This window comes from Cuculus canorus, chromosome 4 (assembly GCF_017976375.1).
Source record: "Cuculus canorus isolate bCucCan1 chromosome 4, bCucCan1.pri, whole genome shotgun sequence".
Lineage (NCBI taxonomy): Eukaryota > Metazoa > Chordata > Aves > Cuculiformes > Cuculidae > Cuculus > Cuculus canorus.
In genome coordinates, this window is record NC_071404.1 from 74,958,056 (window position 1) to 74,985,934 (window position 27,879).

General features: G+C 41.4%; 2 protein-coding genes across 6 annotated transcripts in view; one reads left to right on the plus strand and one right to left on the minus strand.

Annotated features, from left to right (window-relative positions):
• The window catches only part of SEC24D (SEC24 homolog D, COPII coat complex component), a 67,055-nt gene extending 61,727 nt beyond the window's left edge, over positions 1-5,328 (plus strand). For all 5 annotated transcript variants that reach the window (XM_054066315.1, XM_054066314.1, XM_054066316.1 and 2 more), the window contains 6 exons: positions 252-390; positions 857-975; positions 1,805-1,984; positions 2,469-2,660; positions 3,200-3,289; positions 3,671-5,328. In XM_054066315.1, coding sequence (XP_053922290.1) covers positions 252-390; positions 857-975; positions 1,805-1,984; positions 2,469-2,660; positions 3,200-3,289; positions 3,671-3,811 — 861 coding nt within the window. In that variant the 3' untranslated portion in view covers positions 3,812-5,328. The remainder of the gene's footprint in view (positions 1-251; positions 391-856; positions 976-1,804; positions 1,985-2,468; positions 2,661-3,199; positions 3,290-3,670) is intronic.
• A 127-nt stretch (positions 5,329-5,455) lies between these two features.
• METTL14 (methyltransferase 14, N6-adenosine-methyltransferase subunit) lies at positions 5,456-27,879 on the minus strand. The gene is made up of 11 exons (XM_054066322.1): positions 27,593-27,879; positions 27,404-27,492; positions 26,291-26,378; positions 20,813-20,893; positions 20,350-20,437; positions 19,144-19,234; positions 17,774-17,915; positions 15,331-15,423; positions 13,914-14,030; positions 11,098-11,308; positions 5,456-8,701 (listed from the first exon to the last, which is right to left on the minus strand). The coding sequence occupies exons 1-11, from the start codon at positions 27,731-27,733 to the stop codon at positions 8,388-8,390; spliced, it is 1,455 nt and encodes a 484-aa protein (XP_053922297.1). The 5' UTR covers positions 27,734-27,879; the 3' UTR covers positions 5,456-8,387.

Genomic DNA, 27,879 nt, shown 5'->3' on the forward strand with positions numbered 1-27,879 from the left:
ATAAGAGTAATCAGCCCTTCAATCGATCGTTATTTTTTATAATGTTAAGATTAGTAACTTTTATGTCTAATACACGTCCATTAAAACCACAGGCGTGTTGGCCCTATAGACAGCAGAAGCACTGGCACAGCACTGGCACAGCAGGCTGGCTTTGGAGATAACTGCGTGCCTTTTACACACAGTCAGGGGCTCTTGCATGAAGCTTGTTGTTTTAAAATAAAAAGAACTGCTAATTTGCTCCTCTGTTGCAGTGCGCTGTCCTTTACACATCAATAAGCGGGCAAAGACGACTTCGGGTACACAATATAGGTTTGAATTGTAGCTCCCAGTTGGCTGACATCTACAAGAGCTGTGAGACTGATGCACTGATCAACTTCTTTGCTAAGTCAGGTAATAACTGACTGATTTTGTTTCTTTTTACTTTCCGGTGGAGGAAGGGGAAGGAAAGGGAGTCAAAGTGATTACCTTGTGGGAAATCACATTCTGTAACTTGCTGCTCCAAGCCTGAGCAATTCATGAAGTATTATAAAATTGAAAAGACAAATAGATTACGTATTTTAGGCTTGGTGCCATGGAAGTAAAGCTTTGTGATGGTAGTGAGAAACACACAGTGCACAAAACTGTAGAGGCACAATAGTGGAAATAGACATCCTAGTATGGCGTTGGAGGGTTGGGGTTTTTTTTTTTTGGCAAAGATGAATGAACATCCCCCAAAATGCTGTCTGTAAAAGAGAATAAAAGCCAGGAACAGCCACAGACCTCAGGTTAGTAAAATTAGAAGCTGGTGGAATACAGATATTTTTAAGAGTATGTGTCCCATCTTTAGCATACTTTTTTTATACTTCTGCGTTTGTAGCATTTAAAGCCATTCTAAGCCAACCACTGAAGGTGGTCAGAGAGATCCTGGTGAATCAGACGGCTCACATGCTGGCCTGCTACAGGAAGAACTGTGCCAGTCCATCAGCAGTAAGCCAGGTAAATGCTATCTTCTGTTTTCTTGCAACTCAAAATATTTCCCTCTCTCCTTCAGGCTGAGGCACTTTAAAAGACAGCAGGAAAGCCACGCTTTCTGTCACTTTTTTAAAAGACAGTTGGCAATTTTGTACATTAATGCTGAGGGGACACCAAAGGACTCTGACAGTGTTGGAGGCATTTGATTTAGATCAGTTCCTTTGATCTCCTTTAAACTTTATTTCCCACCTCCTTCTTATTCTTCTTAAAAGTAACATATAGATTAGAATTATTAGCACATCTTAATGATATGACTGAAAATTCTATGCTCCAGTAAAAGCAACAGTGGTTTCCTTTTGAATTTTTCACCCTTATGTCCTGGCAGTTCTGCTTAGAGCAAGACTGAGGATTTACATACCATGCAATGCCTCCATTAATCAAAAGCCTGGGCAATGAATTGTTCAGGGCACGGACCAATTGTGTCAGAGATGATACCAGAGACACTTACTGTGGACCTGCATTGCCCTCCTAAATCGTTCAGAGGAAAAACACTCGCTTTTCTATGCTTTCCTCTTTAATTTAGTACCTGAAAGTATGGGTTACAGGGAGATGACAGCATCCACGATGACAACTACAGTCGATAGGGCAAAGAATTTGTTGCATTCTTATTAAATGTATTAACGATGCAGAGCTTTCCCACCTGTTTGCAGACAGGGCATATAAAAAATCTACTTTTTCTTTTCATTTACTCTTTAATCAAAGCAAGCTGTGGTTTATGTAAATGTCTGAAAGTCTAGCGCTCATTCCCCAGCACACAGGATGTATGAAATAACACACTTTCCCTGTCTCTCAGCTCATCCTTCCGGACGCAATGAAAGTGCTGCCAGTGTACATGAACTGTCTGCTGAAGAGCTGCGTGCTAGTAGGGAGACCAGAAATCCCAACCGATGAGCGAGCTTTCCATCGCCAGCTGGTCACGTCCATGGGGGTCGCTGACACACAGGTGTTTTTCTACCCCCAGCTTCTGCCAATTGTGAGTATGTTGCATGTCCGTCCATCTTCAGTGTGCTGTGGTTTCATAGCGGTGAGGAAGGATTCTGTCTGCTGGGCGAGTGTCGTGCTATCACACTGCATTACATTTTTACTGTGATGTTGCTGCTAATGGAACTAAATTGAGGAGGGAGGGTAGAACCTTTAGTTTAACAGAAAATGGGGAGGTAACACATCATCAGTCATTAATGCCAGCACGCTCAAAGAAGCTCACTGCTTTCAGCAAGGTTTTTGACCAGGCAAATGAAAGGTGCCAAAGTCACTAAAGATCAACACTGGCGTGCAAATGTCTCCCCACTTACCAGTGCATTAACTGGAAAAGAAGAGGTTTGATTTCCAATTCCACTGATCTGGAAAAGAACCAACCAGATGTACTAAACCTTAAAATAGTTACTTTTTAGTATGTAAGAGCTTTAGTCACCTTGAAGTCACCCTGTCTGCAACTCTGGTGTATTTCTGCCCCACAGCACAGCCTGGATCTGAAGAACGATGCTGTCCCAGCTGCCGTCCGCTGCTCTGAGGAGCGTCTCTCTGAAGGAGGGGCCTTCCTTCTGGCCAACGGTCTGAGTCTGTTCCTGTGGCTCGGAGTCAGCACACCCCCAGAGCTCATCCAAGGGCTTTTCAACGTGCCATCCTTTGCACACATCAGCACGGAGGCGGTGAGTAGATGGAGACTTGTCCCTTTTCCAGAATTTATGATTCAGTAAGACCAGACTGCTAATCAGAGAAACAAGTGAGGAGGATTTTCATCCTTAAGCTAAAAGCAGAAACAGGGGACCAGCAGACCCTAAGTGTCTTAACATACATAAAGCTTTAATAAACTTTTACGCTTTGAACACTTATGGGAAAAGCTTTCACAACATTTTTAAACCTTATTACTTATTACTTATTACTGTTGAACACATTCAGTCCCATTGAATGTGTCCTGCTAAAATTGAAAGAAAACACTTTGCAGTAGTTAAAAGTTTCTCCAGATAATTAATTTTCATACAGTATTTATTTTAAACTGGAAAATGGCTTAGATGGATGTGTCTTTAAGACAAGACAGATGAAACACATTTTTGTCAAGGAGATGGCGTTTCGCAGAGTAGGATGAAGTTCGCAGAAACTTGTATCATGAATAGCAGCAGCGGTCTTGTATGACTTTGGAAAAGATGTGATTGGAATATAACAAACTGCCCTGCTTGCTTTCTAACAGATGTCACTGCCTGACCTGGACAATCCATTTGCCAAGAAATTTAAGTCAATACTGAAGCATATTCAGAGCCAAAGGCCCTACACTATGAAGGTAAGGCTTCTCTCTGCCTCCACTCATTCCTCATGCCTGTTCAGAACACTACTGGCTTTGACAAAACTTATTGGTAGCTGTAAAAGGAATTTTCCTGTACATTAGCGAGTTCCAGCATGTGTTGTAGGCACAAGCATCTCAAATGTGCTTATTTCATAATCAAGATTTCTGAGGTAGTCAAGTCTAAGGTTACCGTTTTATTCTGCAGCCCTTAATTCACAGTAGTCTTTCTCCCCTGCGTTCATCAATACAGCTGCTACAATATGGAGATTTATTAGTTTTGGGGTTTTTCCCTCTCAACTGCACCCAGTAATAGATACAGGAAAACTGTCTTGCCATTTAGTATGACTGTATCCTAAAACACATCTCTTATCTTTTCAGCTGATGATAGTGAAACAACGGGAGCAGCCAGAGATGCTTTTCCGCCAGTTCCTAGTAGAAGACAAGAGTATTTACGGAGGAGCTTCTTACGTGGATTTCTTATGCTGTGTTCACAAGGAGATCTGCCAGCTGCTCAGCTAAGGAAACTCCAGCGTATGTCGTCAGTTCCTTTCTCCTTCTGCAAGAGGGAGCTCCCGGTGCCTGAAGGCCGGCCCGCAGCTCACTGGACCCGGGCGCTCTGCTGTGCTGTAGGGAACCTTTGCTGCACTCTTACTGTACAGTTTCATTTCACACAGCCTCTCACCGAGTATTTTGCTTACTTATTAAGCTGTAGAATAGGAAGATCTGCACTCAGGTATTAATCCTCTAGGAGTCCTGATTGCTCCTCTTAAGTGAACTGCCAGATTTCAAACTGTCAATGCCTAAGAGCATATGGTATGCATTTATTTAAATATAATTTAGAAAACTCTTTAATTATTCCTTTTGCTAGCCTGAAGTTGTACAGGAGACAGGAAAGATGCTAAAAATCTATACAGAAGCAGAAAAAAGTACAAAACATTGCTTTTCCTAAGTGAGAGCATACAGCTGAATCAGGTTCGCAGAAATCATAAGTATTTCAAAGTCCTACATGTAAAAATGATATCTAAAAAAATAATCCTTTTTCCTGGAAGGGACAAGCATTCATTTCTACAGAAACAGAGCTCTGGATAACCTTCTGCATCCAGACCTATCCCAGTAGAGAAAAACGCCTCCGTTTGTGACTGGGCTTGGGTAAGTGTAACCACAATGGACCATAGGGAGCTCTGTAATCAAACCACCCTCTTGTTAAGTTTGGCAGGCAATGCCACACTGTCATGGTACAATTCTCCAGTCTGAAGGGCAGCAGGTAGTTTAACATACTGTTTAATTGTTTTCAAAACTGAACATGGTAGGTTTTACGTAGTACATTTGCTAACTGGAACATTGCCAATATAATTCAGACAAACATCTGTCCCTCAAAATTTCAGTGACAGGTCATAACCAAAGGTTATTTGTGGTGCTATAGAAAGAAAGCCTCGTTTAATACTAGGTCTGTTACAGTGACCTCCTCTCATGTGACTGATTCATTCAGCAGTCACCGCTTTGAAAAATAAGCCTCTGCTTACATCAACACTTAAGCTAGAATGCAGAAAGGCAGGCGCTGGAGGAGCCGGTCAGGCTCTCTGCAGCTTTAGGACCAACGTCTCTGCACGTGAGGTTTCAACTTTTCCAAACTTGAAAAGCCATTGTTACAACATTCTGTGTTGCAAAAGCCCCTCGAAGGTAAGGATAAGAGTTGGGCCTCAAAACAAAAGTGCCTTTAAACACGTTAATGTTGCTATTTAGTGCTAATCATTTTAATAGCCAAGGTAAGCAGTCAAGATGCATATTTTTTTTGGTTTGACAGCTTATCAAAACAGTCACATCCTTGCATTGACTGAGAAAACTCTTAAAATAAGTGGCTGTATTACAAAAGGATCCTCAGACTGGATTCAGCTGCCATGGCAAAAGCACTTTTTTGATGAAGATATCATCCTGTAAAGAGTATTTGTTGCCATTCCAAATCAGTGTACTTTGTAAAATGACACTAGCAACTCTATGTGTAAAGAAATATGCAATTATTAAATATAATAATCATATGTGTGTGTTCATTCTTTCATGTACTAAGTTTTTTATATGCTGTCAGCCTATCCAACACCTCTTAAACACTAGCACTTACTTACGAGTACCCAGGTCACCACAGAAGGTGGTTTAGGACAACCAGCAATGCAGGTGGCTGCAGGGGTCACGTAAATGTAAAGGAGTTGTGTATAATGTATATATGTGTGTATATATATATATGCAATTCCTACACAGCATAAACAATGCCACACATCCAACAACAGTAAAGACCCCTGAGAGTCACAGCCTCCTACTCTGACTTTAAAGCCAGGCAAGCTTACCTGCATGACAGCATTTTCAGTGTCCCCTGCTGTTAGCATCACCCAGAGTAACTGCTCCATTGAGGTCTCAAACACGCCAAACCAGCCTGGCAAGTAACCCGTTTTAGAAAAATCTCATTACCCCACTGATCAAGTGGGAAGATGCAGCACTTCTCACAGAGTATCGCAGTGTAATTAGAAAAAAATGTTCATGCTCAGCTGCTGAACAAAGTTCATGTCAGCTGCAATAAGTGTTCCTTACCGTACTCCACGGAGATCACATCTGCATCACCACCACACGCATCCTCTGCTCGGTCAGTTCAGGCCATGCAAGCAACACTGACCAAGTGCTTTAGGGGAACCTGTTCTACACTGAGCATTGTGCAGCAAAGTGCACAGCCCGCACTTACCTGTGCACTGGCAAAGCCCGCGGAGAGCCAGGGTTTCAGACAGAGGTGCTGTTCAGAACAAAGGCGCAATAGGACAGAGCTATACTTGCCTTGCACATACAGTCAGTGTTATCTACAGTAAGACATTGTAACAGCTAAACTAGCACCGAGATACAGACACAAGTTTATAGAGCAGCTGTTGCAACAATTGTAATCACACAGAAATATTACAAGTGCAATTCCTGTCTCCAGCATAAATGGCAGGACTATAATATTCAATTCAGATGTACAGTAGTTAGACCTTTTTCTCTTTTTTAATAGCTGCAATAATTATAACTCAAAATTACTTCCTGTTTCACCACAGAGCTTACCTACTGCTTGCTTTTTCACCCATGAGAATGACCTTATTATGAAAAGGATTAGTGCACTTTTCTTCCATGTTATTAAGCTGACATTCATCCCATTCCGCTGGGCCATTCTATTGCTGCAATAAAGTTATCACCAACTTTATGAATTCTGAAAGGAGAAATCATTTGTTCCACTACATACAGGAAAAGTAGGTCTCATCATCATTTGCAGTTACTCAATGTATCCATTAAAAAACACATTCAAAACCCAAGACTTCTATTTGTTTTCAATGTAATGGGCTGTAAGTAAGTGTTCATTTATTTTATTCTAGAGTGCATTCTGAATATTTCTATCTCCTACTGAGAACCTGAGTACTCTCAAACTAATCCATGTAACTTCCACTGTTGGATGAAAATTAGTTCACATCCTAAATTCCACTCCGCAGAACACACAGCATTCAGTACCTGCGAATATGCACACTGAGCCTGTGCTCATGACACCACGCAGGGGAAGAACCTCAAACATTTTTCTACTACTTGAAAAGATTTGTCACCGGCACAAAAGCAACACACCCACAGCTACTGAACTGCGACTACAGCACAGAACAAAACAACATATAAGCAACAGGCAATTTGCCTTTGCACCTCCACAATCCCTCAGTAACACCATTACCAAGACTGCAAAGTTGACCCAATCCTAAAAATTCATGTGCTAAGGTTTCACACACCAAAAGCAAAGTTCCTGCCGGTGCTTTTACAACAGCAGGGAAGAATCTACAGTAAAAGTAATTCTAAAACCTCAAGGAGAACAAACCCACAAAATATTAAGAAAAATATTTCGATGTTAGCTTCGATAAACAAGTTTAATAATCCACTACTTTACAAGACAGTTATTTAAAACCTTGGCTTCAACAGAGAACCATTATGAGACTTAAAAGCCTATTTTCCAGCACCTCGGGTTTTGAGACTTCAGCAGTCGGTCTGTTCAGTCTGCCAAGCGTTGGCCGAGTTGTGGTTTTGCTAAAAACAAACACCATACATACCAAAATGAGGCACTTTCTTTTCACATTGTCCTCGGGAGCTCATCACCAACAGACTATTTCCAATGCACATAAATCCACAGGCGAAATGAAACACTCTGTTCCATCACTGCACCCTCATTACCCGTGTGATTAATTTCAGGGAGCACTCACAACATTGCCTCACATTTCCAATATGGACTCCAACGAGGTCTTCCCACTACTTACACTGCAATTGCTCTGCACTACAACAGGTTTTCCGTAGCGAAGAACAAAGGGCAGATGTTGGGTGAAAATTCCTACACAAGAACAAATCCAGACCTATGCAGAAATTCTGGACTCTGTACAAATGCACAAGTGCCTTCTGTGAAGCACAATCATGACTGCACAGAACTGCCACTCTTCCCACTACAGGAATGAAAAGTGAGCGCATCTACACAACAAATTAAACTTGTTCCCTAGTCCCAGGAATAATTCAGGAAATGTAAACCAAATAAGAAAAAATAGAATTCTATTTATTCCATATGCACCTTGGCTTCAGAGAAGTTAAAATAGGTGTCAGTATAAGACACAGCACTTTTTCTTCCATGAATAAGAGGGTAAATCTGCTATGACCATGCAATTTGGAACTGCATAAAAAGCCCACTCCAACTTAGTAATCCAAGTCAGTCCAAACCTGAACCTCCAAAGACAGAAGAGGAATCCACATTTTGGAGTTAATAAAGCTGACAACTTGCAAATATCCTACGGGAAGAGCAAGTATCTTCGCTTCAGTCCCATCCGTGGTTCGAAGAGATGGCGCGCTCTTCTTTGACGAAGAGCAGCTGTCAGGAGGCAGTTCAGTGCAGGGCCCTGCCTGCCGGGAGTGGGGCCGGTCGCTGGAAGGCAGACACCTGTGACTGGTTGCACCACAAACAAGTTAAAAAGTCATCTAGCAAATTCACCTTAGCAAAGAAAAGTCTAATAAAAAGGTTCAGAGATGAGAGACAGGACCAGGGAGAGAAGCAGTTACCTAACAGTCATCAGCGGGTGGGGAAGCCTCCTCTATGGGTACCTCCCCGCCCCCCTCTGAAGCCACCCCTCTCGCCTCGAAAGTTAGTCCTGTTCCTCTCTCTGCCCCTTTCTCCTCGACCCGCTGAGGTCCCTCCTCGTCCTCCTCCCCTTGGAGCACCACCGCCCCGGTCAGACTTGGACTTGGGTGGTGGTGACTTGGGCCGAAGTCTCTCGATCTCCTCGGTGCAGCCGGTCAGGTGGGAATTTGGAGCGGTGAAGTACGAAGAATACGTTTCTGCATTGAAATTGCTGTTTGTGAGGGTGGGTCCTACAGTCAGCCAACCTGAGGAGCGAAAATGGAGTCAGCAAAAGCAAGAACAAACTTCATGTTTGGAGGCCTTTTGTTGCCTTTTCCCCCAGTAAATGAACACTCTGGTTACACATGGCTACAGGAACATTTACTCCGTGGTTTCACAAGGTGCTTTCCTACTTGTTCTTACATTACAACATTTTCCAGCCCCTCGGGGACTGGACTGTAAATAAAATCACTAAATTCATCTAGTTTAAGAACAACATCGTCCTCCCCTTTTAAAAGGCATCTACACTTGAATTGGGTCATTTTGTCTCCAGAAACCAGTTGTGACAGTGCAATAGGAGCACAGCATGCTGGAAGGAGATATCTGAAAACACAATAAAGTAACAATTCCATTGAAGCCCACGTGGTATGAAAACAGAGCTCAAGGAGTTAAATTAATCATGCACAAACATTTAGTGGGCACTTTAGCTTCACCAACTCCATCAAGGCACGCAGACATTTAAAGCAAATACCTTCCTATTTCTTCATATTTGGAGCTGAAGTAACATTGACTAAATTGGCTAAAATGGGGCTCAGACCACTTTAGAATGCCAGTGGAAATTAGATTTTCAGCTGCATCATATATTAATGAAGAAAAAGAGAGTTCAGTGATCTTCTTAACAACACACTTATAAGGAAAACAAGACTAAAAACCACCCAAGATCAGTTTTTTAACACTGCTCTCTCTGCCCTGGGAATTTACACAGGGAGGGAGGTTAGGTTTTTGTACTTTGCAGAGCACTGTGAGGATCTGTGATTTAAAGCATGCAATGCGATTCCAGGGTAACCACCGGATTTAAAAAATACACAACTTGAATCAGACTAATGTGACCCTGTGGGACATTAACAAGTAAGAATTCACCTTGAACAACACTGAAGTAATACCTGAACAATGTCTTCCTACAACCAAAACAGTTCCCCCTCCACATCCCCCAGTAACCTACAGAATTAAGATTGACATTAGCACTAAAATTCAAACCAAAGGACAGTCCAAGCACAGCAATGGCAAGCAATCACTTAACCACAGGTGTATGTGCAAGAGTAATACCTTGAAATGTATTAAGGTCACTCGCTGCTTGCAGCTTGTGTACACCCTGTTCCAACCGCAGTAAAAGAACAGGAAACTTTTACCATTCATATGCATCAAACTGGGCCGTGGATGGACTTGGATCCATTTCCCCTGTCATCCAAATTGTTAATCTCTACTTAAGGGGAAAGTGTTACACAACTACTAAATGAATGTAACGCACTTGCCTCACTCACCCCCACCTGTCACTTATTTCTTAAAAGGGTGTGCTGTTCCCATAAATCGTTCGGAGCCAGCACTCATGGCATCCCTCGGTGCGTAAGGCACAGCTACCCTGTCCCTAACACAAGGTACAAAGCTGAACAGGGCTGTTCAACTGTATTTCACAGCAACCTTTGAGGCAGAAATGTCATCGGCAACAGATAAACTCTTAAAAGGTGTCACAATAGGTTTTATTCTTCCAGTCTGTCTTCCCCTGCAGTGAAAGTTGTTCCTCACTTACCCACAATAAACTGAAAGGCCTGACCATCAAAACAAATAAAATGCAGTTACCTTCAACCTGATCCATGTATTTCTATGCATTTTTTACCATGCGCCAGAGGCAGCATCCAGTGTGAGGCCCTGGGCCTTCAGATACTGGCAACAGGAGCGGCACCATAACCCCACAGGGACTTGAAATAAGTTTAGAGAAAGAAATCATGCTTCTGAGAAGTGTGAACACATGGCACATGGAGAAAAAAGAAATCAAGAAGTCTTGACTGAATTTTGTTACATTCATTGATGAATTATACACATGAACAGGCAAAGAGGCCGGTTAATAAAAAAATTTCTTATGAAAAAAAATATAAAATCGTTAAGTTTTCACAGACTTTCCAAACAACACTGCTTTGTGACTGACAGATCTTCAGACACCAGAAATGAATCTCCTTGAGATCTACTGTCTGACCTATAACATGTGTCTGGAAACCCCCTTAGGACACTGATGGGAATTTTACAGGCAGAGAAGCCATTTCAGTTTTTAGAGCTACTGTGAGTTTACTCCACTATTAACAACAAAAATAAAATAGGAAGGAAATATTCAGAATATGTACTTATCTATCTCAGTATTCCAGTAGAACACTGAATAATTTCAGCATTTGTATTCAATTAGAGATAACATGGAGAAAACAAAAGGAGGTTATGGGCAGAAATACAGTTTTTCAGCCAGTGCAAGTCCTGGCACAAGAATCATGCATCAGGATTAACCGTTTCTGTCACAGCTTCCATCAGAACCCATCAAGCAGCCTCTGATGATGGAAAAGGTTTATTAAAATAAATCACAATTTAGCTACTTGACAAAAAACCCCGTAACAGTTACCTGGTCGAATTGTACTGTCCCTTCCAAACAGATGAAGACGTCGTCGTCCGAGGCAGAAATGCTCAATGATGTGAAAAATCTCTACAGGTTTTTCTATGTTGCCTATCTCGGGCTCTTCTGTGATGATGAGGTCAATATCAACATTAGCATGGATGAAGTCACCGTCTGTACTGCGCCGCACAGTTCCTTTAATGCCCATGAGACAGTGCTCCTGTGCACGCAGAACACAGAGGGGTACCTGTCAGATGCATGCCGCTGCTGGTTCGAGCACAATGGAGAGGAAAGGGAATTCCAGGCAGAGTCAATCCTGCTTTTTTACAAGGAAAAGTCTAAAGCATGAACTAGGAGAGCAGAATAAGCTGGAGCTACCAAAAGAGCCTTTCGAAAGCAAAGCAGAGAGCAGCTGAAGCTACCTGGGCTGATGAACTACCCCATGAGGCTGAGGCAAGGCATTAGGTCACCTTCAACTACAGCAAAGTTACAGCTTCAAGTTGGAAAGGCTGAGACATCACCAGGAGGAAAGAGGCTACAGGGTGATGGCAAGAGTAAGGGACTACTTATCGATTAACACTTGTGTCCACATTCTGATCCTAAATTTATTCATACAATTAATTTTCAAAGTTCTCGGTCATAAAATAGCTGGTCAGTGAAAATAAGAAGTCTTTTTTCACGTTGCACCTCTGTTACAGACATTGCCTTACCTTTAAAAGTCCTTTCTAGAAGATACCACTGCATCAAAAAAGCAAAACCCCTGTTCAAGCAGTCAATGCACTCTCAGGCACCTCCATCAGCACTAAAACTGTTCTTTAGCTGCAATACACGTTGCTTTCCTTTCCTCTAAAACACTAAAGCTCAATTTAAGTGACTAGTATGTAGAGTCTATGAATAAGGAAACAACATAATTGGTACAGGATGAAAAGAAGGTTCTACACATTCATTTCAGAGTTCCGTTTCTGGGCATATTAAACTCAGATGAGCGATTTCCTCCAGTATCATAAAACATCGATTCACTAAGCCCCACCAGATGGCTTTCAACATTGCAGACAAGAATATGCAATCATTTCCATATTTTTGGCAAGGCTTTTCAGAATTAGTGACTAAATATGAAAGGCAGAATAGGTGACCTATCAAATCTATGCAGCTGGTCAACTGTACCCATGCTACAGGGGTTTCGGACCCTAAATTTATCTAAATAAGAAGGCAGAACACCACTAAGCAAATGACTCACCAAGCAAAACCTCATCAATCTAGTCTTTAGAAGAATGATCCAAAACACTTCAGTTCCATAATGCATTATATGCCATTCATTAGTACCTCAGCCTCTAACAGGTGGGACAGCGTAAAGCATCCATCCAGAGATGCCTGAACTAAACATAACAGGACAGCATTTGCTGTTGTAATCACTGGGAAGCACATCTTGCACAACAAACTATTTATTTAGTCAGAATAAGCCAGATCATTTTTCACTGTTTATTATAAACAGTGACCTCAGCCCAACCTTGCTCAGTAAACAGAGAAACAGACATAAATTCCCTTCCAAGTCCTCCTGTGTTCCTTTTAGGGTCTCCCTCATGGACATATTTGCAACACTAAATGCAATAAACATACAACATTTGTACTTCCAAGTGTTTATAACTAAGACAACACACTTCCAAACAAACTTCAGATTAATGTAAATGCAAGTCAAAGAAAGAGTCCAGATTATCTGAAAGGGAAGTTCAGACTCCTAAACAATGGCAATCCGAGACAACGCTGAGGAGGTTTAATGCTAATGAACGACTAGTAGATGCGGAATGAGTCCTGAGGTTAACGACATTTTAAATTATTAAACTGTCAGTCAACTCTCTCTATTCGGTAAAACTGCCAGTTACACCCACTTATACCCAGATCTATTCTTTATCAATCCCATTTATATCTGTCTCAGGTTTTGAATAAGACACATTTGAGTCTCTTAACTCACAATACTTTCTCTGCATCTGCTTCAATATACATCTTCCACACCACATCCCTAAGAAACAATTTAATTTAAGCCAAGCTGACTGCTTCTGTCACTCAGGCACTCCAGTCACCTTCAGGAAGTCAGGAGATGCTGACTGACCTATGGTCCTTAACAGTCCTCTCTCTGCTTCCAGTTCTGGGCACATGTGTATTTAGAACCACCAGCCAGTCTTCACAGATCATTTGTTATAACTACTCCCATTTGCAATCTACAGTTTTAGAGACTTCTTTTGACAGGAAACTTAGTCAAAGTCCACTGCTAAATTCAGTTCCCTTCAAAATGTCTTCCTCCGCCAGCAAGTTTCTCCTCTAATCTGAAATGGAGCTTGTGTTTCACACAAAAGATATTGCTAACAGACCAACTGCTTATTTACCACTCAGCCATCACCAAAACAATCCATCAGTCAAAAACATTGCAACATACAGTAAAATTTCCTATTCAGTTTCTAGCTTCCCTCTCAGGATTTCATTCCTGTGAAATTCTTCTCACCAATCCACAAATCCTCCTCAGCTACTTGCATTTCAACAAGACTCAAATGAGCATCACGCTTAGAGAACTACACCAGAAAACTACCAAGTGGTATTAAATCTAAATGAAACTTTGATACCTCACACTGACAGCAGTCAAGGGGACAGAAGTTCATTATTCATCCTATGAATAAGTTTATTTCCATATACCGTACGCTGCACAACAGAATCTCTGAAGTGTTCCTGCCTGCTTTCCGGAAAGCAGTCACCAACTGCTGCAGAGCACCAGGTCTTTCATTAGCACAAAGAGACACGATGGGAACAGAGAAGAAATTAAGCCAAACATTTACCTTAGTTCTTTGGAAAACAGCCTTAGGGTCTAGAGTCTTGGTCTTTCCAGGATTGTTCTTATTTGTTTTAATCCAACAAATGTCCTCACATCTTCTGTAACCCCACTTGCGCAGACACTAAATATGGCAGACAGATAAAATGGTTCACACTACACCAACAAACATCAGTAGCCTGAACTGAATACTCAGACATGTACTTTTCTTAAAGCATAGCTAGAAGAGAAATTTTCCACAGATGAATGAAACACCTGGTTCACTAGCATGACTGTACTGGTCAGTCAAGCTGCCCCCAAACTTAAAATCAACAAAAAGAGGATTACGCGCACATCAACTGGCCTACATATTGCCCTTTGTTATTTATTTAAGGATCTAACCACTGCACAGATCCCCTGTGGGACTCTGCACTTGTTTTTATCTTGTGCCACTTAAATTGGGTCAAAGTCAGTCTGAGCAGCACAGTGCCTCAGCCCTGTCTCCACCAACATCTGCACCTTGGTGGTTTTTTATGTTGATGTAAGATTTTTTCCCTGTAAATGGGAAGATAAACAGCCAAGAGCCTTTGCTACCATTTTGTGCACTTCTTATATCTGTGAGGAAAAAAAAAAAAACACCAAAACCTGCACATGACTCTTAATCCTTAACTCATGGAAGTGTACTCTTGGAAAGGGAGGAAACTGAGCATTAAGGACTCGAGCTCACTTGGCTACAGCTGTGGTTCAAGAACTGTCCAGCTACTACAAATGTTTCTACAACCAAAATGAACCTATCCAGAACAGCTCCTTTAACCAGCCTCAGAATGAGAGACAGATAAAGCAAACAGATAAGTAACCACGTCCTTTAACAAATGCCATATTCTTTTAATAGAAAACACTGCTCAGACTAAGCACAGAATGTTTCAGCACAGCAAGAGCCGACTGGAAATTTATTCCTCCATCCCCACCCATGAGCAGTGCTACCCTGGCATAGAGAAAGATTACTCTACAACTCCAACATCTTATTGGGAAGTAAAACGCACTAAGAATAAATGTACTTAAACTCCAGGTGTTTTCTGACCATAACCAGTGCTGGCAGAAATCTATTAAGACTTCTGTTAAAATAACATAACATATGTTATATGTTGTATATGCCCTCAACACGGCAACCTGCATCCACCAAAACCAAGACAGCAGTACAGCATTTTAGACCCTTTTTAGCTTCCTTTCACAGTCTCAGTCCTTGTCTGGAAAATAAGTTATCTAAACCAGTTAATGCTATACTCACTTGAAATTTATTTAATCAACTGAGAATTATGTACCCTCTACCACAGCAACAAAACATCTCTCAGGAGTTACAGTTGAGAGTTCTATACAGAAAAAGTCAACGTTAAAAATAAACTCTTAAGCCTGTCCTGATAAATTGAATTAAAACATCATCTTACCACTCGGCCAAGATCCAGACCCTCGCCTGAACCGCACCACAGAAACACAAACGACCTTGGGGCTGCAATCTCTTCAATTTCCAATTTCATGATCTAATAATAATAACAGTAATAAAAGTGTTTCTGAATTAAATATAAATCACCAATTATAACAGGAAGAATAGTTAATAAGTGCTGAGGCATAATCACAGAAAACATCAGGAAGCATTTTTATTAAAGATGTCAGTCTGCATACCATTTACCGCCATCCTCTTACAAGTGTTTTCCAGAAAGCACGTTGTAAGTTACCCTATCAGTACCCAAGCGCATGTTTTCAATAGAGCTGACAACCAGTTTAATTATACTTTTTAACATAAAGTCTAACTGCACAGAATATTCCAGACTTAAAAGACTAATAGAACCCACATGATTTTTTTTCCCCTAATCCTCTGCTTTATTTTATCATTCCATTGGCAGCAAAAAGATTTAATAATAGAGCAACAGGGTTCTGTTTCTTTTCAGCCCTGGAGTTACTTATGTGAAGCTTATGAAGACCAGCTTATAAAAAAAGAGCTTCATTCCTGTTACTCTACAGGAAAGACAATTCTCTCCACTTTCACTGTCAGGAAAAAAGCAGCAAGAATTTATCAGGACAGTGGTCCAACAATGGCAAATGAGCAACATTCAGGATGAAATAACTTCAGATGCAAAGCATCTGTTACTCATTACTAGTTGAAAAGATTTAGCTGTAACTTGCCAACACATCAAATCAAGCTTCATTCAGCACCACTGTAAAGAAAAGTAATGCAGTAGAAGTCATTCTCAGAGGATGTAACTCCCAACTAAAAGGATGACTCCTGCCTCCAACACTTCCAGTTCTTCTGTTACCCAGGCAGCACTGCCAGGTGCTTTTTTTGCCTGATGCAGAAGCCACTCATTCCTGAATGCGTAGTCACCCAGTCTCTTTTCACAGGCATGAACAGCTTTGTTTTCAAATTAATTCCTGAAAGGTGGATTGAATTTTATTTTGTTCTCGTGATCCTTTCGTTTGACTGATTCACTTCCGAAGTGACATATCTGCAGGTTTCAGCCAAAGCACAAACTAAATCTAATTAAAAGTAACACCATCATCTTCCCCCACCCAAAACTGCACAGAACACAGCTCGGCCAATTCACTTGTAAGTATTATGATGTCCTGCGTACCTTTCAAATAGGGTCCCTAAATAATAGGTATTTCTTAGCTGTGCATTCCCACCCATATGCCCGAACCTAAGAATTCCTGATTTGGTTATACAAACACTTTTTTAATCAGCTATTCCTCTCTACTACACAATGACCATTTTGTTGTGAGGGTGGGGTGGTTCGTTTGTTTTTTTTCGTTTGTGGCCTTTTGTTTTTTAAATGTGTAAGGTAAGGATGCACACAGTAGAGCAAATTTAAGGCTCTTTTTACATTAGCATTACAAGTTTTCATTCAAGTGACTGAATTCTCTGGGTCAGTTTTGGCAGTAGGTTTTGTGCCATCAAATTGTTACACTTGTTGACACCCAGCACCTCATAGCCTCCAGCCCTCACCTCGCTTCTCCAGACCTGACTTTAGTGAAAAGGGAAAGATACAGAATGGAGTTACCTATCAATACATCTTAAGCATCTCCTTCTTTACAAGCACCTACATGCACTGCTACAGAAAAAACTTTAAAATCTTTTCTCTGACTCAATCCTCCAAATGATTACTAGAGCACCATAAAACAAAAGCACCAGCAGTGATCTCGACAATGATCACATCTTGCACATTAAGATTTCCCCTTGCTCCCAAAAAGGGGTCAGAAAACAATATAGCTACAAAAAAAGCCTTTGACATGACAAACCAGTAAGGGAATACACAAATACAAGAAAAAAACTCCACAGGTAAGGTTTATCTATTTTGTTAGACTTCTCAGGATTACAGTGTTTCGATTGTTATAATTTCCTGCCCAGTCAATACTGTGGAGAAAGGAGGTGTGCCTCACTCAGCTACTCTTTTGACTAGAAGACCAGCATATTAAAAAGCAGACCTTAAAAATCTCCTTGAGAATTTCAAGAAACAAGGGAATATCTACAATGGATATTTTTAATTTCAACAGCAAAAACTAAACAGCAAAGAACATTCATGGAATTTGAGGGCAGGGAGAAACCCCACTATTATTAGATTTAAGTTTTCAACCAGGCTCAGGGAGAGCAGAAAGGTGTATTTAATTCATTAAACTCCTCAAAAAAAAAAGAAGTCTTTTAAACACAAAGTGTATGCACGCATACAATAGAAAACCTAAGTTTTTATAAGAATCCAGACTTCTCTTTAGAAGACAAAACAAAAAAAACATATCCCATTTTTCCTTAAAACACATCTTTCAAACATTTTGATACTAAATTGAAAATTTTCTTAAACACAGGTATGAAATCCTCTTCATAGCAAGAAAAGTACTTACATCATCCCAGGTCCAGCATTTTTCATTGGCAGTGATGCCAGTCTCTCGGTAGTATTCTTCCAGTGGTGGTTCAAGGAGAATCACATCAAATTTGGACTTCAGTTCCCTAATATCAAAAGCTTCCAAGTCTGCCTGTAAGTACCTGTTTAAACAAAAGATGATTGATCGCTTGGACAAGTTGTAACAATGGTTTGAAAATTACCCTCCACTCAGCACTGCTGTACAGGCAGGTGAGAGTAAGGTTTCTTGTGTTTCACACAGCCCAAATGCCCTAAAGCCAGAGAAGATGCACAACACATTCTCACTTAACCCAGGCTGGATGCTGGGTTAGAATTGTTTTAAAAACAGTCTTCCTCTCAATAAATAGCTTTTAGGACTCTAATGTAGCAAGTAGGAAACAGATGCCCACACAGACTGCACAACAATACGCACTGCAGAATCACTGAACTTTCCCTATGTCCATGGATTATAGAGGGAAAAAACATCAAAACTTACGAAGCCTGGCTAACAGGCTTCTGGTTCGCTTCACCTTGGGAACTGGAATATTTTCTGAACTGTCATCTATTATATGTTATGTTCACAAAATTCTGAATACTGGAAATGTGGTTACTTTTCATACACTAGAAATTTATTTCTCCATCCCTGTACCAAAAGTGTTATTCTCTCCCACACTGATTTTACTAAACTTACTCTTTACAACTGGCCTCTACACCTTCCCACCAGTCACTCCTGTATCGCTATCAAAAAACTTCACTGCCCTCCCCTCAAAATCTTTAACCTTAAAAAAATGATAAGCAGACCTCTCCCTTCCTAAGAGAGGGTCTGGAAGCGATGCTTATTCCACAAATGTACTTGGTGTAATCAGGAAGCAGAATTCGATCATTACCTTTTTCAGTCTTCCAGTATGAAGTAACATCTGATTAACAGATACTAAGATAACAGCCCAACATTATACAAAAAAAAAATGTTACAGGAACAACTAAGTTCGTATTAAGAGGCCAATTTCTTAAAGTTTTTCATGATATTGTGACCTGCATTATATCATAAGATGCGCAATCCTAAGATGTTCTTGTACTTCCCCAATTAAAGCCTGCAGCCCAATCAGTTCAGTTTCGTCTTAAAAAACAAAGCTTTAGATACTAAAAATAATCACACACTGAAAAGAAAAATGTAGTTTACATGAAACATCTAGATTAAACTAACAAAGAAACTGATTTTATTCTTCTGAAGTTTCAACTGATTAATTTGTATATACAAAGAGATACAGAAAATGTAAATTCTGAGCAGGTGCTAAAGAAAGAGATTTGCAAAGCAGACAGCAAACTTCAAAGAGGTCTGGAGAAGAAAGGCATTTCCACAAGAACACTTACATGGGCGGAGTGTTAGATTTAGATATCAGCTCATCCTTCAATCTGATGAGCTCTCTAAGTTTCGGATATTCTTCAAACCTATCTGCTAAGCCTAAGAAGAAGAAAACATGGTTAACATTGTCAGGTATCCTGAATAGGTCCAAATGTTAATACTTAGCCTCACTTTAATTTTTGTTAGAACAAACCAAACCCTTCAAAGAAGTTTTTTTGTTCATAACTGCCTCTAAAGCAGTATCAGTTCAGCTTTAGCAGGAGTCATTAAGAAAGTTTCATCTTTATTTAAATTTACAAGTTTAAATGTTCCTAATCCATGGGGGAAAACCAGTTTGCTCTGTCCCCGCCCAATTCTTTCTGCAGCAGAGAAGCTAGAGCAACATAGGCTGCTATTTCTTCATACTCATCTTATTTCAAAGAATGGTGTACAACCATGTCAATACGTAACTGTAAAGTCCAGACAAACTTGTCTGTTTTTCTGTTTTACTCAGTCAAACTTGTCTGTTTTTCAAACTAAACATAGAAATGTGTTTCATAGGTGTCCCACTTTTTCTAATAACCACATAACTACCAAGCACCCATTCTGAGAAACAGGACCAAAGATCACCTTAGTATTTTTTCTAAATTCAGGCCTAATAAAGTAAGATTTCAATAACAAGTTCAGTGATGGCTGGATGGACATAAACTTAAAAAACAACATCCTCTAAACTGAATAACACATTGGGACACCTATTGTCAGAAGGTAAATTATTTATCTGGTAAATATTATCCATATCGCTCACTGACTTAAACATAAGTATTTTCCATACTTTACAGGCTACATCCATTACTGGATGCAACACAGTCCAGGAAACAGATGAACAAGAAATCAGTTATTCAAACCTCCAAAGGATTCAAGACCTGCTCACTAGACATCTACTAGACTCATCTTTCTGGAACCAAGAGAGCTTAGTTTTGAAAAAAAATCTTCCTGGTTAAATACTTCCAAATAAAGTCAAAAGTAAGAAGAGCCTTGGTAATAATCCCCTCCTAGACCATTAAAAATTAGATCATTCATATGAAGTTATACATCGATATGTATACACACAGAGAGACAAAGAAATGAAGCATGTGTGTATCTACATTTCCCAGTAACTGTAGGGAATTACAAATGGGAAGAAAGTGGTGCTGTTGAATAAAATTATTTATCTTCAAGCAGTTACTGTGTCATACCAACATCTCTGATGAAGTTCTGGGGTCTGTGTCCTGTATCCACAAAGTGCTGGCAGTAATCGTTGTGCGGATTTAGGCTCTGAGTACCCTGGAGAACAAAAAGGAGTTCAGGGAGAGAACGGGGAGACAACCAGACACACACACTACATATGTTAGTCTGATAAATGGGAAAGTAACAGTTTTTTTCTTTTCAACACACCTTTATAAGGTACGCTAGTCAACAGCATCATTGTGGGTTTAGTTCCACATCAGGCCAAGCATTACTCCAGCCCTGACCTTTACTCAGGTCAATGTGAATACTAGATACAGTCATATTTGTCACAGCAATCTTGTACTTGTGAATTCCAGCCAATTACCTCAGCCTTCAAAACTGTATTTCAGATTCCACCAACTGCAGAAACAGTTGCCTATAGAACACAATACCTATGCCAGCTTTGACTGGTCGCCTGTGAAAGCTGCTCACCTTAAGAAAGGTACTGGAATCCTTGTAAATCTCTTCTTCATAGGGCAGGTTCTCATCATCTTGCTGCAGCTCTACCTCATCCTTGGAAATAAAGCAGACATTGTATGAGTACGTCAAGATAATTTTTTTTCTCTCTTAATTATGATTCTCCTGTTTATGTGGGCTGTCTACAGATATCTCCTAAAATGGCAGATCATGAATGATTCCAGCTTTGGAGGGGGGAAAAAAAAATCCCCAAAAAGTTTGCCTGCCTCTCATTAATGAGGAGAGTGTCACTGGGAAAGACCTCTGAATAAGTGTACAGTGTAGGCAGTGCTTTGCAAGCTGTAGAACTTCTAATTTTTGTCCCGCTAAAATTTCACTCTTGGATTAAAGCAAATGATACATTTTGTTGACATTCTTTTGTAGCAGAGCCTTTGAACGTTTCTATCCACTCAATTGTCTCTTATGTGCCAACCTTAGCAAATGAAACCATTCTACCTATACAAAACTGTTGAATTTCACGCTGTGCAGACACGGCATGTGGTACAAGCCAGTTTGGACTGTCCTTAAGGGTAACTTTAAAATTCCCATTTTGTAGTCTCATTATTCACAGGAAACATTAATAGTATTACAATTTCTTTCCCCAGTTAGTATATCACCAATTGTTCATTCATTAGATTTCTAGAATTCAGAGATCTGATCTGTCACACTGAAGTACTCTGAATATCCAACACGGAACTCGAAGAAGAGAAACAAAGAGGAGACTCACTTCTTCATGACACTTTCTGTTTTCCTACTCACCCTGACACAACTCAGTATATGCATTACATATAAACAAAACTGAAGAACCACTAAATAAGATAACCTAGCACATTTTAGTAGGATGCATATTCTCTTTTATACATCACTGATAACAACAGACATCTTTATCAATTATTATCGTGCCTCATGTGAGGAGAAAAGTGGTCTCAAGGCTGAAATATTTTGAAAAAAGACATTTTAACACAATGAAATAAAAGGAAAGATGGAGAACCAGATTTCTCATAGAGAAGAACTCAACTTCTTCCCCCAATAAATCTTAAGTCAAAAGACGGAGAGCAGATGTAATTCTTACTATGGCATTTACCCTATGCTACATAAGCTGTCTGAAGGCAGAATGGAAAATTAAGTGTTCCTCCCTATTCTGACCCAACTTTTGAACTGCTTGCTGTGACAAACAGGTCACAGACTCCCCAGCTCCATTATTCAGGTGAAGAACCTGCAGAGACAATGTCTTTTTTTTTGTTGTTTAACCGGACGAAAAAGAGAAAGATTATAATTAGAAACAGCAACAGTGTTTACAAGGAAAGAAAATGAACAGGAGACAGGCAGAAGCAAGAATTATTCGGAGGGGGGGAAAAAAAAAAGAGGAAAGCTTGAGTTTTACTAAAAACTGCTTATGCCATCATTGGCTTACACCTGTTTCCCCACTTGTGCCTTGCTCTAAATCAGCCTTCTGATGAGAAGCACTTGTGAGATACCTACTTCTGAGTCATCCCAGCTCTCTACTTGCCTTCAGAAGTGATTTTTTTTCTAAAAAAAGAAAAAAGTGTCTTGTGGCCACAAACTAAAAAGCCCACACCAGAACATTAGTATTAATAGAAGACACTAGATTCTTGTACATTAACCACCCTTGTTTTCCAAGCCTGGTATGTTGTTGCTGAGTTAGGGAAACAAAACCAGATACCTACAATATCCAAGCACAGACTTTTTTCATAAGACTTGAGATACTTCCAGCAATTAGGATGATGCAGTCACATAGGGCTTTTTTCAGCCTCAGCAGCAATGGCATGGAAGCCTTCCAAGCTCACAGGCTACCACTTGGAGAATACAAGTGAAACAGAGCTCTATCAACTGAGGCTGCAGGCACCACATCTGAACCACAAGTATTTTTGTACTTCACACAATGTTGAAACTCCAGAAGTCTTTGCCACAAAACACTGTTGATACCAGACACTGAAACACGTTCAAACAACTGAGTAAATTCACCTGGGGAAGGGGAGAGGTGGAGCAACAATCACAGCTCTGAGAGGTGCAGAAGCCTGGAAGCAGTGGCAGATACTCGAGTCCCATTATTTGCAACTTCTGAAAACAGCCCAAGGAGCCCAACTAACCCTAGTACAACCGTTACAGTGCCCCAAGAACAGCGTATAAGTTCTTTAGAACCAAAAGTCAGCTTTTGGACCTTGAAATACCCATTATTCATTTTTGCCAACAATGCACCTCTTCCCAGGTCTCTCACCTCCACGGCTTGCAGTGCACAGCCAGGCTCCCAGACAGAAGTCAAAGTGCCAGTGGGAAGCTTACCAAGCAGCAGTGCTGCCTTTTATTTTCACATCAGCCTGACACTTATTAAGGAGTATCACTATAAGTTTATGCTCATTCTACAAGAATATCAACAACAAAACCAAAAAAATATAAAGGATTGCTTTTTTTTTTTTTGATCAGATGCTCCTAAGGAGCTGAGAAGACAAGCGTACTTTATCTTTCATCTCAAAAACTGCTCTCACATTTCCCCCATACAATGAAAAAGTCAATGTCACCATTCAGCCTTCTCTCAAAAAATCAGCGAAAGGCATTTCAGTGCCATCAGCTCACATCACTTTCCATTTGGAATACCAGAGACTGACGGAAATCCTCCCAAAATCCCTACATTTTTTTAAAGGCTCCATGCTTACATCCACACACTCTATCACTGCAGACCTCGCAGCACCAGACTGCACTACAGTAACAACAGTGCTGTATCTTCACAGTACTTCACCTTCACCAGCAGCTACGGCAGCATACTCGGGCTCCAGCCAGAGCAGCTGAGGTTTGAGGACACATTAACTTCCACCAAATCTGAAGTCAGGGCAGAAAATTTTGAGCCACTTCAGAAGGATTAACTGATACCACCACATAAAAGTCAGGATTTTGGTGACACACGAGTCACTTTAAATGGGAAATGCCTCGGATTTTTCTAACAAAACTGATGAACTTGCAATATTTGTCTGCAACACTAATAGCTAAAGTCTATTATTACTTTTGTCTTAGAAATATTAAGCACAACCCAACAGGGCTTGACACCGTAAGAATCCAGGTTTTTGTATCAGTTCATATTACAAGACTAAATTTAAACAGGCTCAAAGTACTAAGGGAAAAGTTACATAAATACAGATGGGATTTTACTAACTTCTCATCCCCTTGCCAGCAGGGAATTAGCAACGTCTGTAGAAAACAGCTGATGACTCCACTTTAGACAATCTAATTGGGGGTTTCGAGTTTCTTAAATCACCTCAGCTGCTCCACTGAATTTGGTCTGAGCTAGTATTATTAAAATATTCTTCAATTTCAACAACAGAGCAACAGTCCTACCACTTGCAAGTGGTTACAGCCATGCTAAGAAAGAAAATATTAATTACAAGATTCATATGCTTTGCCAACTGAAGTGATTTATCCACACATGTATCACAAAAAAAAAAAAAAGCAACTGTTAAACCACTTATTTGGTGAAGGATTAAAATAAACTGATATGAACTGATCACTACTGCGAGCATACCAAGCCCATTTCATGAATAGTCCACGTACTCTGTAAATCCCTTCTTTGAGACAGTGACTTGATTGGTTTGCTAAAGAAGATGTAAAGACTAGCACTTGGCATGTTAACCGTGTGCCTGATCATTTACAGATAGACTTCAAAAATTAGTCATCAAAAATGTCCTGTCATACATTAACTCTTTGTTCTAGTAAGACAGAAGTAAGATAGACATTATTACAGAAGGATTTATAAACTTGAACACAAATGTAATGCTACCAAGGCCTCATATTTCAAGAATTACTATTTTTAGGCATCCGAGAAAACAGCAGCCATTGCATCATTTCATAAATGCACTGATCTTGATTCTACTTAACCACAGAAGCAAGGTTATTAGGACAAAGGAAAAAGGGAGAGCAAACATATATGCTGCAATGAGATCTCCGAGCAAAGCACAAAGGCAGCTGTATCATAATTGTGCCTTTGTTGAACCTCCTTTCCCTAGGACTCATCTTAGACAAAACATCTTAGACAAAAAAAGAAATGTTCATAACATTTCTTGTTATGAAACAAGAAATCTGTCAAATAGCTTTTGTGTGAGCATCTGAAAAATGAAGGGCATGAGAGTTTCACAGCCACTCACTCTTCAACGACCAAGATGTTTTGGTTTGTTGTTTTAAATGTAACTTTTCCAGGATATTCTGGGTATAAAAGCATACCTCAAACCAAGCCTCTTACTCCCATAGCCTTTGAGACCTGTGTTCTGTGTTGGGTCCCTCACTACAAGAACACTGAGGTGCTGGAATGTGTCCAGAGAAGGGCAACGAAGCCGCTGAAGGGGCTGGAGCATGTGTCTTACAGGGAGCGGCTGAGGGAACTGGGGTTTAGTCTGGAGAAAAGGAGGATGAGGGGAGACCTTATCACTCTCTACAACTGCCTGAAAGGAGATTATAGGGAGGTGGGTGCTGGTTTCTTCTACCAAGTAACAAGTCATAGGACAAAAAGAAATTGTCTCAATTTGCGCCAGCAGAGGCTTAGACCGGATATTAGGAAACATTACTTGACTGAAAGAACTATTTAGCATTGGAACACGCTGTCCAGGGAAGTGGTGGAGTCATCATTCCTGGAGGTATTTAAAAGATGTGTAGATGTGGTGCTTAGAAACAATGTTTAGTGGTGGATTTGACAGTGTTTGGTTTACGTTTGGACTTGATGATCTTAAAGGTGTTTTCCATCCCAAATGATTCTGTGAATCCCTTCTTTCTTCCATTCACCCAGAATCATATTGCTTTGCATTTGACAGGCAGGTTGGAAGGCACCGTCAGCCTTTCTGCATCTCATCCAGCAGTCTGTATCTCTTGCTAAAGGCAAGCTTTTTTAGCTTTTTTTCTGACACAAAGAAAACCCAGCCAAGATTTTTTTGTGTGTAGCCACACATGCATATTTTACCCCTTCTGCTCATATGAGACAACCAGTCACGGCACTCTGCCATTCCCCATGGGCACTATCACTCAAGCCCACGTCCTCTTAGGAGCAGCACTAAATTAAGCCTCCAAACATTGGGTTCTGGTGCGTGTACTGGTCAATGCACCTAAGCCACATCTGAAGAGAACCACTTAGAACCTCTCTTAGATCTCTGCAGTGGAAGACATTTAATGGCTCAATGTCCTCATGGAGATTCGTGACAAGTGGTGTCCCTCAGGGGTTCATACTGGGACCACTACTGTGTAATACTTTTATCAATGATATCGACTGGGAACCCTTCCAATCCAAACCATTCTAGGATTCTAAGACACGAAGGCAGATGCCCCTGAGGGACATATATTCTGAAGTATTTATACACATCACATTCATTTTTATTTATATGCGCACAGACACAAGTTTAAGTCCCTCAGAAGCACGTGAACACCAGAGAAAAGTAATTTTTTTCTTTTTTTTTGTACCTTATATTCTTCAATCTCTTCCTCATCAGCTTCTCCTTCATCTGGGTATTTGCGCTTTGCATTTGGTGCAGATGTATCATAAGCAGCCCTATAACCATCAAAAAAAATCCCCATATAAAGCAGTTTCTCTCCTGAGAAAACATTTCAGAAAGCTCCAATAATCTGCCTTGACTACCTGTTTCTACTACAGGTTTGAAGTTTTTTTATAAGACTTTGTATATGAGAGGTGATTCCTCTTTCTCTGTATTTAAGACCACCACAACTTCTTAAGGACAGAGAACTCCTGAAAACAGACATCTTGCTTCCTCACTTTTCCACTTCAAAAGGTGTGGCTTATTTTAATCAAAGCAGTGCAACCACTAAATTAAGAAACTTTCTGCTGCACCTGAGAACTAATGCATACCACCTGCTCTGTCCCAGGCACTCCTTTATTGTTCCACAGGAACTTTTGAACTACATTACCCTATAACTGCTCTTCCCAAGACCAGGGGCTAAAAGCATGCTGTAACTTCACATCTTGGTTTTCGCAGAACCATAGAATGTGTGAGTTGAAAGGGACCCACATGGACCATCGAATCCAACTCCTGTCCCTGCACAGAACAACTGTAACTTTCACACCGTGTGTGAGGGAGTGGTCCAAAAGCTTCTGGAATATTGTCAGGCTTGACTCCCTCCCTGGGGAACTGTTCCAGGTTCCACCGCCCTCGGGGGAAGAACTTTTTCCATCCTAACCCTCCCCCGGCACGTTTTCCTGCCATTCCCTCGGGTCCTGTCATTGGTCACCAGAGGGAAGAGCTCAGCGCCTGCTCCTCCTCCTCCTCCCCTTGTGAGGAAGCTGCAGACTGAGGTGCGGTGTCTCCTCAGGCCGAACAGACCAAGTGCGTTCAGCTGCTCGTCATACAGCTTCGCCTCTAAACCCTTCACCCACTCTGTGGCCTCCTCTACCTTCAGACCCTTTTTATACCGTCGTTCTGCTCCAAAAAAGCTTTTTAACGCGGGAAGCAAGAGCTTTCAAAAAGCTCCGGTGCTCGGTAGCACCAGAGCGCAGTGAGAGGCGAATGACCGAACGCCACCGAGCTCGGCGCGAGGGTCCCCCCGCTCCCCGGCACTGACCGGCACGTCTCCCGCGTCTCGGCGATCTCCCGCTGCTCATCCTTGCTGTTGAGCACCGCGCCGATGCTGTCCGCGCTCTCGGCTCCTAACTGGGGGGGCGGGGGCAGGTTACGGCGGGGCCGTGGCCCCCGACCCCCCCCACCCCCCTGCCGGGGCCCAGCCGCCTCCCCCCGCCGCTCCCGCCGGTACCTGCTGCGCCAGGAGCTGCCGCCGGAGCTTCTGCCGCTCGCGGATCTCCTGCAGGCGGCTGTTCATGGCCGCGGCCCCGCGCGCCCGCCGCGCCGTCACTGCCGCGACCGCTTCCGGCGGCCCCGACGCCGCGGCCGCCATGGCGGGTGAGGGCAGCGAGCCCGGCGCCGCCCTCGTCCCGCCGCGGCGGCCCAGACCAAGGGGCGAGCCGTGCGCTTCGGGAATGCCGGCTCCAGGCTCCGCGGGACCTGCCGCGCAGCCGGCTTAGAGTCATAGAATCGCTTGGT

Excerpts from the sequence above, each read along its gene's own strand:
- METTL14 (XM_054066322.1), bottom strand. The coding sequence starts at position 27,733 with ATGGCGGCCGCGGCGTCGGGGCCGCCGGAAGCGGTCGCGGCAGTGACG. Across the intron at positions 15,424-17,773 it reads AATGCTGGACCTGGGATGAT|ATCATGAAATTGGAAATTGA; the intron begins GTAAGTACTTTT and ends TATTATTATTAG. Across the intron at positions 8,702-11,097 it reads GGACAGTACAATTCGACCAG|GTTGGCTGACTGTAGGACCC; the intron begins GTAACTGTTACG and ends TTCGCTCCTCAG.